The following is a 12710-nucleotide window of genomic DNA, read 5'->3' as shown; positions in this document are numbered from 1 at the left end:
ATTGCTGTCTGGACTCAGGCCCTGTGATTGCTGTCTGGACTCAGGCCCTGTGATAGCTGTCTGGACTCAGGCCCTGTGATAGCTGTCTGGACTCAGGCCCTGTGATAGCTGTCTGGACTCAGGCCCTGTGATAGCTGTCTGGACTCAGGCCCTGTGATAGCTGTCTGGACTCAGGCCCTGTGATAGCTGTCTGGACTCAGGCCCTGTGATAGCTGTCTGGACTCAGGCCCTGTGATAGCTGTCTGGACTCAGGCCCTGTGATAGCTGTCTGGACTCAGGCCCTGTGATAGCTGTCTGGACTCAGGCCCTGTGATAGCTGTCTGGACTCAGGCCCTGTGATTGCTGTCTGGACTCAGGCCCTGTGATTGCTGTCTGGACTCAGGCCCTGTGATAGCTGTCTGGACTCAGGCCCTGTGATAGCTGTCTGGACTCAGGCCCTGTGATAGCTGTCTGGACTCAGGCCCTGTGATAGCTGTCTGGACTCAGGCCCTGTGATAGCTGTCTGGACTCAGGCCCTGTGATAGCTGTCTGGACTCAGGCCCTGTGATAGCTGTCTGGACTCAGGCCCTGTGATAGCTGTCTGGACTCAGGCCCTGTGATAGCTGTCTGGACTCAGGCCCTGTGATAGCTGTCTGGACTCAGGCCCTGTGATTGCTGTCTGGACTCAGGCCCTGTGATAGCTGTCTGGACTCAGGCCCTGTGATAGCTGTCTGGACTCAGGCCCTGTGATAGCTGTCTGGACTCAGGCCCTGTGATTGCTGTCTGGACTCAGGCCCTGTGATAGCTGTCTGGACTCAGGCCCTGTGATAGCTGTCTGGACTCAGGCCCTGTGATTGCTGTCTGGACTCAGGCCCTGTGATTGCTGTCTGGACTCAGGCCCTGTGATTGCTGTCTGGACTCAGGCCCTGTGATTGCTGTCTGGACTCAGGCCCTGTGATAGCTGTCTGGACTCAGGCCCTGTGACTACTACAGCAACCATCATCCAGTGAACTGTGGGGTGTCATTGGCCATTACTGAGATAAGTGAGAGGGAGGCATCAGTGATGGCGAACCTGTGGCAGTCCAGCTGTTGCAAAACTACAATTCCCATCATGGCTGGCCATTCAAAGCAAAGGCTTTGGCTGTGAAGACATGATGGGAATTGTAGTTTTGCAACAGCTGGAGTGCCACAGGTTCGCCATCACTGGAAGAATTCCCCCTCCCCCTCACTTATCTTAGTTCACGGCACCCCACACAAGTTAAATAATAGCAAGACCAACAAAAGAAACCAACTGACAGATGAACAAAGAAGTCACTAAGCAGGTAAGTTAATTCTAATTATACATATTTGTTATTTAAACTATACATGTCGCAAAATTGTTTTTTTATCAAGGTGACACACCACCCAAGTTATGCTCGGTTTTTTGGCGAATTTTGACACACCGAGCTCAAAAGGTTGCCCATCACTGCTCTAGATCATAAGAAAAAATGGAGACACCCATGTTACACACATGATGTCACTCACCTTTGCTTTTTGTGCTCATTTTCTTTCGGCAAGGCTTAATAGTAACGCACATGTTAAGTTATTTTATGTTACACAGTTCCATGCTGCTCCATAATGGGAATGATTGACTGTCACTAACCTGTACTGTCCAAAATGATGGAGGGAACAGGTAACAGGATGTGATGATAATGTGGAAAGGCCTTAAAGGGAACCTGTCACCCCCCACTATAACCACATACAGACAGCACATTGCGTGTTTAGAATAGCTGTGAAGATCCCATTTTTACATATTGCTATGTTAAGAAATGCATTATTTTTTTGCATTGACTTTTTTGGCGTGGGTGAAAAAGCTAATTTTCTTCAGGTGTAAACTTACACTTAAATAAAAAGTGCAGCTCTGCATCTGTAGTCACAAGGATGTACTGTGCACTGGAGACATTAGTCTGTCTAACCTCTACTACAAGAGAAATACTAATGGAATGGCAGGGATACTGGTGATATGTGATTACTAAGCCAGGCATTACTGCTCGCCAATCCAGCACTGTGACGGTATCCGTGAAGTGAGTGATATAGAATCACAGAGCGGGTCTGATTTCTGCTACTATTATAGATTGTACATCCAATTGACATTTAAAGAGATTTTCTGGGTGAAAAGAATTTGGAGAAAGACACATAAACTACATACCAGAATAGTGCAATATGCTATACTTACTCATTCTCCTTAAAGGGGTTGGTCACTACTTTTTTATTTTAAAAGAATCCTTCCAGCATTGTCTTAAAGTAGCAGATAGTGTATACTCCTCTACTCATCCCCGGCTACTCTTCTCACACTGATGTCTTTGTCTGCGAACTGTTTGTTATTTGTGAATAATGTTGGGGTGTTTTTATAAACAGAAAACATAGTGAACAACCCCTTTAAATTACCGAAAGGTCAGTCCATAACTTGAGAGGCATATTTCATTAAATTGGTTTTAATGCTTTGAAAATGTAGAAATAGATGTTGTCCTATGTGCACGCATGTGCCGCTGCTTACTTTCATACACAATGTTGTGGGCCCCGCGTGCTGCGGCCATGTTATTTACAGCGCTAACAGACAAACACTACAGAACTCAGTTTCTTTACACTATTAATCTGGGTGATGTGTTTGTTAGATAGCTATGTTTTTATACAAATAGAAGCTGTGATTAAAGCTGTCCTTATTTCCTTCTGTATATATGTCTGTTGCATATATGGTGCCAAAATTGAATATTTCATATGAAGGGACAGAAAAAAGTGTCCAAACAAGTAAACATGGAGTAAGCTGTTATCAGACCTTGTCACAGCATGCTACGTGCTGTATGGTGCATCGTATGGTCACTGTATGGGGAGATAAAGAGATATACATTATATCAGGCAGTATAGATCCATAACTTGTTTTTTGTTGCTTTTTTTTCTTTCAAAGATAAGTGTGAGGGTGTAACTCGCGGGAAGCCAATGGCAATGCCTTTGCTTATTGTTGACCATGTTCCGTTCCCTTTAAAAAGTGCTTGACAGAAGCTCTGTGTCAGGGACTGTCCAGCTCATCTGCACTTACCTAAAGCAACCATGACTTTCTCCGAGGCTGAAAAAGCTGCCATCTCCTCCCTGGCAGCCAAGATCTCTGCCCATGCTGATGACTTTGGAGCAGAGGCTCTGGATAGGTAACATAGCTTACATAGTGAACAGGACCTCTAGACTTACTTCCGATGTATATGGCAATTGCTATCCTTTATGTTATCTATTTTGCATTATGATGTTTTGTATATACATATATAATTTTTCTGGTTAGCCAGTAAAGGTATCGCTCCTAGAATACTTTTGTCACCCTCACCGATCGCCATCCATCTACCTGTGCAGTCTATCAGTTGTATATGTTGCTTTTCCCGCAGGCTGTTCTTGAGCTACCCTCAGACCAAAACCTACTTCAGCCACTTCGACCTGAGCGCCGGCTCCAAGGATCTGCGCAGCCATGGAGGAAAAATTGTGAAGGCCATTGGCAATGCTGCCCAGCACGTGGACGACCTCGACCATGCTCTGTCCTCCCTCAGTGACCTGCATGCTCAGAAGCTCAGGGTGGATCCTGGCAACTTCAGAGTAAGTCATTCATTTAAAATACTATGGGGAAGATTAGTTAAAAACTAATTTATGGGTAAATACTAATGTATTTTCATAAATTAAAATAAAATATAAATAATAAAAAATAAAAATTTACTTAATTCCATGAATATAAATAATAGGTGTAAGGTTTGAGATCTATAATTTAAAAAAGTTGCTTTTTTTTACATTTTTGTGTAAATGACTAATAATGTCACATAGCATATTATAAAAAAAATTTAACACTTTATTTTAATGGTTCTAAATTGTAATAACTAGACCTAAATTAAAGCAGTTAAAATATGCAACTAATATTCATGTGATGCTACTTTGATTCCTAATGCCAATTTCTTTCTCTTGTAGCTGCTGTCCCATTCCATTCAGGTGGCCCTAGCTGCCCACTTCCCCGGAGAATTCAATGCTGTTGCCCAGGCTGCTTGGGACAAGTTCCTGTCTGCTGTGTCCTCTGTCCTGGTGTCCAAGTACAGATAAACTGGACCTCAGTGGGATAACTGGTTTTTAACATGTCTTGACCAGTTCAATAAAGATGATTGATTGAATTATTCATGGTTTCTGTGCTGATTGCATTTGTAAGAATTAGTAATAACTATATCACTATTCCTATATCACACATGCCCATGCTAGTGGAGCTGCCAAGGGCCCTGGGTGCTGCCTCCGATCTGCTCACTTCTCCTCACTCCTGCATTCTTCCTCTTCATAAAGAGTCTGGCTATGCATTCATTTAAGAGATATGATTAAATTGTAGCAAGATAAATGGGAAACCCACCAATAACTGATGTACAAGTGACAAAACTGGCATGTAGAAGTGATATAAAACCAGCACGCCAGTATCCGTAGCCATCCATTTCTAACTTGTGCAACTACAGCATAGATATACCTCCGGCTATGCAACACCCCAAAGTTGTAACAAGCTAGTTGGTGTGACCCATGGTGTCCAAGCATAGAAAATTGGGATGGTGTATAATAATGGAGAATGGTTTAAAAATACAAATATGTGTCAAATAAGGAACAATCTCACCTAGTTATGGAGTCTATTTGCTACATTCATGCTGTGTAGGACCAGTCAGTATCCTGCACTCCCCTGAGGAATCTTTTAAAGAAGAAATGCGCCGGACGGTTCTACTGGTAGATTGTGGGCTTGAAGACTCCCTCCTGTACCTGCATATGAAGGTTCCTTTATGGAACCACCACAAATGCGCCTCCATAATCCGGTGACATTGTTCCCTTTTTGACACATATTTGTATTTTTAGACCATTCTCCATTAGTATGCACCATCCTTATCTTCTATGCTTGCACTCCATGGGTCATACCAACTAGCTTGTTACAACTTCGGTTTTGGGTCTGTATTTAATTGAGGGGTATGTTTAGGGCATCTGCGGTCTATCATTATTTTAAGGGTCTAGTGTCTGTAATTATTTATGGGGTCTGATTTGAATCTGCACTTGTTTATGGGGTCTGGTCTTGGCATTAAGGTATTTGGGTAGTCATGGTCATGTTTTAGTTTGTTTGAGGTCTGTATGTGTTTGGAGTGGGAGCTGGGTTCAGGTCTGGGGTCTGTACTTATGTACAGGAATTGGTGTGGGATCTGTATTTATTAAGGCCCTCTATAGAGTGTATTTTAAAGGGAATCTGTCAGTAGGATGAATCCTCCTAAGCTGTCTATATGGGCATGTACGTCATAGGAAGCAGAATAACATGAAACATTGATATCTGTCATCCTATGTTTTATTTCAGAGAAATCCAATTGTTTCTTACATGTAAATGAGCCGTTCAGGGCTATGGGGCGGACACTGAACTGCATGAGAATCTGCCTTCCTACCCACATGCCCATATAGACAGCTTACGAGGGTTGATCCTACTGACAAATTCCCTTTAAGGGGTTCAAGAGATTGTATTTGTTTGTATGGTATCTATGGTCTGAATCATTTTAGGGAGTTGAGTTAAAATCTGTATTAGTTAAAGGGACTCTGTCAGCACAGGATGACTGTTCAAACTAAGTCTCGCTGCTTGGTGCATCATGGCGGGGCCAATCATTTATATACACCTTCCCTTCCCACCTGCTTGTTTTCCATATATCTTGTTTGATTGACATCTCTGGCTCCTAGAGCAAGAGAAAGGGGGAGATAGAGGGAAAATGAGATATGCAGGTGGGAGGACGTGAACATATTATCCGAGCACGCTGAAGTCACTCAGCACCCGAGCATGCTTGGATAACACCTTATCCCAGCACATCCACTCATCAGTAGTTATTAACCTTCAGATATAGGGTTAATCTGCAGGATAGTAGTGTTAGGAAGGTGTCCAGCCATCATATGTGAAAGTGTGGCACCTTGGAGAAAATGAACATTATTTCTCCTGGGAGCCGCTGACTTTCAGTTATACAGGTGTGCTGTCACGGCTACAGTCATTGCTAACAGCACTGTAAGCACGCCCCAGCACTGACTGATAGGTCACGGCACAGTGCTGAGGCGGCTGTCAAAGTGCCAGGGCGCGCTTACAGTGACTGTAGCTGGGCACGCACAGCTGTAGGACTGACCGCCTGTGTTTACCAGGAGGAACAAATTCTTTTACAGCAGCCAGGCACCTTCCTAACAATATTGGCCTGCGGATTTCCCCCATATCAACAGATTTGCTTATTATGCTTTGCTTATATAGCACCATCATATACATAAAACTGAACAGACATCATTATTGTTGTCCCCATTGGGGCTCACCATCTAAATTCCCTATCAGTATGTCTTCGGAATGTTGGAGGAAACCGGAGCACCCAGAAGAAACCCATGCAAGCATGGAGAGAACATACAAACTCCTTGTAGATGTTGTCCATGGTGGGATATAAAGCCAGGACCCCAGTTCTGCAAAGCAACAGCCATCATGTGGCCAGATTAATAGCGTTATGCAACATGATAGGTTCCCTCTACGGAGCAATAATGTCCCAAATTGCCCCGTAATGTCTAAAATTCCCCTATAATGTCCCAAATTGCCCATAATGTACCAAATTGTCACATTATGTGTCCTTGTAGTAACACTACCCTTCCCTCTCCTGGCCCCTCATCTAAAATAACATGGTAACACAAGCCCCCAAAAATTGCCCCAATAAAAACACATGACACAGGATTTTGGTTGGAAAAAATGGCCGTGGCGTTTATTTTGAGTTACCATAAATGTATTTTTAAACCAAATGTAGATAATAAACCATCAAATAGTAAATTCCCATATTTAACTCCAATCAGATAACCAATCCACCCGAAATCAACGGGCGATTTTCCCACAAATAAACGTCACGACGGCTATGAACAAGACATAAATTCAGGGAGGGAGGGAGGGATCTTCTATCTTCATCAGCTGACTGGTGACAGTCCGTTGAAAACAGCTGATTTTATAGCGAGAATTCTTCCCGCACTTATTATTTGAACCAATCACAATAACCGAAAAGTGCGGGAAGGCAAACCAGATCAAACCAGACAGAACCTGCTCGTACTAATAATAGCACAGCTTACCATAGATTAACCCTTTAAAAACATATGGTTTCACTGAATCTCAATTACTAAATAGAAATGCCCAGAAAAAAGATGGGGAAGGCGAGGCTGTGTTATCATGCGACCCCCTTTACATTCGTTAAAGGGAGGGCGTTCATGGTAACACAAGCCCCCAAAAATTGCCCCAATAAAAACACATGACACAGGATTTTGGTTGGAAAAAATGGCCGTGGCGTTTATTTTGAGTTACCATAAATGTATTTTTAAACCAAATGTAGATAATAAACCATCAAATAGTAAATTCCCATATTTAACTCCAATCAGATAACCAATCCACCCGAAATCAACGGGCGATTTTCCCAAACGCCTGGCCTCTCAAAGGCGAGGCCCCCCCCCAAAACGCCAGAGCCACTCTTCAATGATAGTCTGGAAATCCAAGTTTAGGATATCCAGACCAACATCAGATAGATGAACCAAATCCCTTTTATACATGCCTGGAATAACTTCCTCCAAATCTGAATGCCTAAAAGAAAAGCACTCGGTTAATGCCATAAATTTCTCCATACTCCTATTGACTCGTTTACGGATCTTCTCCAAAAATAGCATGTTATTACCAAACCATAACAACCTAGGAATAATTTCAGAAAATACTAAAACTGTATGAAAAAATTCTGTTTTCAAAATGGATATATCCCGTCTCATAAAGGATAGTAAGTTGAGAGTACTAACTTTTCCTAAGTCGTTACCACCTAAATGCAAAATAATTAAATCTGGATTCGGCCATATTTTCTTCAGGCGTCTTAAATCACCAACCAAATTTTTCCACTGCATTCCACGCCTGCTAAACCAAAATATTTGAAGGAAAGAAGAATTAAATGAAAGATTTTCAGTATACGATCTCATTCTGGCTCGTTTTTCGGCCCAAAACACAAAAGAATGTCCGATGATCCAGATCGATAAAATACCTGTAAAATGAATCAAGAGTTAAGATGGGTATAACTCAGGTCGAATATATAACTTGAATCTATTGGATTCCCATCTGCCGATACTTTTTATCTTATTATCCTGGAGGCCTAACCTAGCAGCCTCAGTTGCAGCTCCAATACGGAACGAATGGGAAGAAATTTTTAAATCATGCAAGTTCAATTTATGCAAACATTTTTTGAGAATAAAATTAAACTGGTAGACCGTAGCCGGATCACCGTTCAAGTGAATAAACAACGAGCTATCAGATTCAGGCCGTAACAACAACCATTTCCTCGTATTGGAAACAGGGCAGATAACGCCATCAGAGATAGCATTTAATTTTAAAGAAGAGCCCCTTCCTAACTGGTCTGTTTTTGATCTTTTTATAAATAATATAACGTGAGAATCAAAAAACTTCACGTCGCGAAAAAACAGGCCAGAAGGAACGGCCTTCTTTTGGGATACAAGCTCGCCGACTCTTAATGCTGCAAAAAAGGCAAGAGAAAACGCTGTGGAGAAAAGACAAGCTTCATAGTCATTGGCACACACTGCTGGAAGGCAGGAACAAAGATCTTTAAGTAGCTGGAAAGAAATAGGTCGCCTTTCATCGTGTTTAAAATGCGTCTTTTTAAAACCTTTTAAAAATTGCTTGACGTGAAATATCTCCGACATCGGCGTAGCACCTGAAAATTTAAGAAAAAAGGAAACACCCGCAACATGTTTAGACATTGCTGAATGAGACAAACCCTTTAACGCTAAATGTTCCAAGAAACTCAGCGCCATTCCTACATTACAACTGGTATGAGGATGGTTCTTAGCTATACAAAAATTAGACCATAACTTCCATGCGGCTGAGTATTCAGCCCATGTTCTATCAGCTAGAGACTTAGTTATGAAATGCGAAATCAATCCTGAATTATATTCCATATCCAATGTGGGCATAATGCCCTGTTTCCGTCCTCCACTGGGGATCCTTTCTGATGCCTTGAAAGCTGGCGATGACAAATAATGGCAGCATTATTAATGCTCTCATTAGAACAGAAGGACGCTTTTATCCAGATGTTATAATCCAGACAGATAAAAACCATATGTCTAATGATCTTCGCAGCCCATATGTTTTTTGAAGACAGGGTATTTACCGCAAACACTAAACCTTGATTGCTAGAAAGAAAATGAATCCTCTTGTTCCTAAGGAAATTACCCCACAATTGAAAGCATAAAAATAAAGAAAATAATTCCAAAACCGTCTGATTACGCACGACTCCAATTTCATGCCAAGACGAAGGCCATTCCTCAAAAGCCCAAAGGGAAGAAAAAGCTACGCAAAAACCAAACCGACTATTAGCGCAAAATGATAATGCCAAATCGTCTGATGAAACAAATGATGACTGCCAAACACTTCTCCCATTAAAACTGGACAAAAATTTTAACCAAACTCTCAAATCATCCTTTAAATCCCTACCAAGCCGTATGTGACAATGAGCAGATGAATAGCCCGCAGTGGCTTCATACAACCTCCTAGAGAAAACCCTGCCAATAGGAATAATCCTCAAAGCAAAGTTTAAAAGACCTAGTAAAGACTGAAGTTCCTTCAAAGTTATTTTCTCCCTAGACAAACAACGGGAAATAGACACCTTTAACTTTAATAATTTATCCTCTGGCAGGCAGCAAGACATATTTTCAGAATCTATCAAAATACCTAAAAATTCAAGAGATGTACAAGGTAAAACTGTTTTTTCTTTCGCAATGGGAACGCCAAAATGATCACAAATTAACAAAAATTTATTAAGCAAAGAAAAACAAACAGCTGAATCTACCGGACCAATAAATAAAAAATCGTCTAAATAATGCAATAAACCACCGCCTACAAAATCTAGCTCAACAACCCACTGAAGAAAAGTAGAAAAACATTCAAAGTAGAAACATGAAAGAGAGAAACCCATCGGGAGGCATCTATCAAAGAAAAATTTACCTTGAAATGAAAAACCGAGAGAACTGAATCCATTAGGATTGACTGGCAAAAGCCTAAACGCCGATTTTATGTCAGACTTTGCCATAAGGGCATTATGACCAAATTTACGCAACAAATCTAACGCTACATCAAAAGAAGTGTACTGAACTGAACAATTAAAACCAACTACCTCATCATTTAAAGAAGCTCCCCTAGGATAAGACAGGTGATGGATAAGTCTATATGACCCAACCTCCTTTTTAGGAACTATGCCTAAAGGAGAGATTCTAAAATTCTCAAACGGAGGGGTATCAAAAGGACCCGACACTCTACCAGCTTCCAGCTCTTTAATGATTTTCTCATTGACAATCTCAGGAAATTCAAGAGCGGATGGGAGGTTAGCAACTAACCGACAACCAACACCAGAAAAAGGAGGAACAAAAAATCCATCCCTAAAACCACTGAATAGAAGAAAACTAGTCACCTGATCTGGATAAATTTTTAACCATGGGGCCATGTTTACCAGGCTCACTGGAGTCAACGCTTTTTGAAAATGTGTCTTTACCGTTTCCGTGTTGGCTAACTTGCATTTGTTTCTTGAAGCATTTGTGCATAGGGTGAACGCCCCCACAAAATGAGCATTCATGCCTAAAACGACAATTGTTAGCCCATTTACAATTAGATTCATTGAATGCAAAGCATACACCTTTTTTAACTAAAGGAGCGGTGTTATGACGGGATGATGGGAACCTCTGAGGTAGCATTAGGTTAACCCATAACCCCACGTCCTTCGTTCCCCATGACAGATTGGGAAACATTGACAGCTTTTGGCGGAATGCCTCGTCGTAAAGTAACCAGGCCATACCCCCAAAACTACGGTATGCCTCTAAGATAGAATCCAAATGCTGGAACAGTCCAGAGCAGAGATTAGGATACTTCTCGCCGAGAACAGCAGAATAGATAGAGAAAGCTTGTACCCAGTTATTAAAAGATTTTACTGTATTAAATTTCTTCTTATCATCTGGGTCATCTTTTTTCTCATACCTACTATGCTGCTCCCTACCAGAAGGTAATAAAGAAAAAATATCAACAAAAGATCTACTCCAAATCTGTTCCTTAACACTTGGGCTCAAATGAAAACCCAAAGGAGAAATTTCGCATGTAAGAGACTCTTTTAAAAGTACTTCTGGCAAACCGGGTTTTAAAATTGGGCCTGAGCAGCCAGATATAACATCACTAGGGGCAGATCTAGGCACAGCAGGAAAAATCCCTGTGCCTAAAAAATCTGCTAAAGCTTCCTTAACTAGATCCTTAATATAAAGTGAGTGGACAGACAATGGGACATGTAAAGTCTCACCGGATCCTTGACGTCCTGGGTCCTCGGCGACTGGCATGAAGGCACTCAAGCCTGATCTAGCAGGCGAATGCGGGCGGTTGATCGAGAGCCTCTCCTCCAGGGCGAGAGGCACAGGTGCGGAGATCCAAGATCTGGAGGCTGCCGTAGATGCCGATGCAGCGCTAGGGATAGCCGTGCTGGCGTTGATGAGCGCTGGTGCGTCCCATGCTCCCATGACCGCTGCAGCGCTTGTACGGCTGCCGCGGTTAGATGGAGCTTCAAAATTCCCGGTCGGCGAGGAAACTGCTTCCGCGTCTTCTATCCTTGACGTTCTGGGTTCGTCGGCGGCATCCGGCAGTAACAGCTGAGGGAACAGCTGTTCTTGATGGAGTTCCCGCGATGAGGTCCGTGACTTCCGGCTCGTCGACTTCCGCTTCATGACGCGCTGATCTTGAGAGCGCTCTGAGACCCGGGAAGATGGAAGCGCCGGCGAGTACACTGCTCTCGCTGTCCTATTACGCCTGGAACTGCGGCTTGATCTCGCAGGTGCTGGAGATGCCGCCGGAGGTTGAGGGGAAAGCGGCGACTGAGGAGGAGGAGAAGCCGGGACCTCACTAATGGAAGTAGGTTTTATAGCCGGTCCCATAGAAAGGCAACTCCTCAACCACTCCGCGCCGCCCTCCGACTCCGCCCGCTGAATCAGCTGCTGCAGTAGAGGGTCCATCTGTTATCTTCTATCTTCATCAGCTGACTGGTGACAGTCCGTTGAAAACAGCTGATTTTATAGCGAGAATTCTTCCCGCACTTATTATTTGAACCAATCACAATAACCGAAAAGTGCGGGAAGGCAAACCAGATCAAACCAGACAGAACCTGCTCGTACTAATAATAGCACAGCTTACCATAGATTAACCCTTTAAAAACATATGGTTTCACTGAATCTCAATTACTAAATAGAAATGCCCAGAAAAAAGATGGGGAAGGCGAGGCTGTGTTATCATGCGACCCCCTTTACATTCGTTAAAGGGAGGGCGTTCATGACATTTACTCTTGAGTTCCTCCGTGGAGAGCTTCAGTGCCCAACGTGCCCTCTGCCTGTGCGGTCCCAGCGCCAGCAGCAGTATGATGACGTCAGCAGCGTGCCAAATTAACCCCTGTCCAGATTAAACCCAGGTATAGTTTGGCCATAGTATACTCAGGGGGATAAACTGTCCAAAGCCAAACTATAAGATTTAAGTCAGTTATCTTCTCACATAACTTACCTCACAAACCCGAATCCCCAATAAGATGTTGAAAAATAAAGTAATTCTTGGGTACAGTATATCACTCAACTCTGCAGATATTAAGGGAGGTATAATCTGC

General features: G+C 42.7%; 2 protein-coding genes across 4 annotated transcripts in view; one reads left to right on the top strand and one right to left on the bottom strand.

Moving 5' to 3' along the window:
- LOC143786094 (hemoglobin subunit alpha-3-like) overlaps positions 1-12710 on the bottom strand; it is a 223423-nt gene that overhangs the window by 30820 nt on the left and 179893 nt on the right. The window contains exon 3 of one of the 3 annotated variants that reach the window (XM_077275305.1): positions 5661-5717. The exons of the other annotated variants lie outside the window; for them this stretch is intronic. Within the exon in view, the coding sequence (XP_077131420.1) occupies positions 5661-5717 (57 nt within the window). The remainder of the gene's footprint in view (positions 1-5660; positions 5718-12710) is intronic. 3 annotated transcript variants of the gene reach the window in all.
- LOC143786092 (hemoglobin subunit alpha-5-like) lies at positions 3004-4159 on the top strand. The gene is made up of 3 exons (XM_077275301.1): positions 3004-3161; positions 3390-3594; positions 3958-4159. The coding sequence occupies exons 1-3, from the start codon at positions 3067-3069 to the stop codon at positions 4084-4086; spliced, it is 429 nt and encodes a 142-aa protein (XP_077131416.1). The 5' UTR covers positions 3004-3066; the 3' UTR covers positions 4087-4159.

This window comes from Ranitomeya variabilis, chromosome 7 (genome assembly GCF_051348905.1).
Source record: "Ranitomeya variabilis isolate aRanVar5 chromosome 7, aRanVar5.hap1, whole genome shotgun sequence".
Taxonomy (NCBI): Eukaryota; Metazoa; Chordata; class Amphibia; order Anura; family Dendrobatidae; genus Ranitomeya; species Ranitomeya variabilis.
This window is presented reverse-complemented; position numbering and strand designations above follow the sequence as displayed.

Excerpts from the sequence above, each read along its gene's own strand:
- LOC143786092 (XM_077275301.1), top strand. The coding sequence starts at position 3,067 with ATGACTTTCTCCGAGGCTGAAAAAGCTGCCATCTCCTCCCTGGCAGCC. Across the intron at positions 3,162-3,389 it reads GGAGCAGAGGCTCTGGATAG|GCTGTTCTTGAGCTACCCTC; the intron begins GTAACATAGCTT and ends CTTTTCCCGCAG. Across the intron at positions 3,595-3,957 it reads TGGATCCTGGCAACTTCAGA|CTGCTGTCCCATTCCATTCA; the intron begins GTAAGTCATTCA and ends TTTCTCTTGTAG.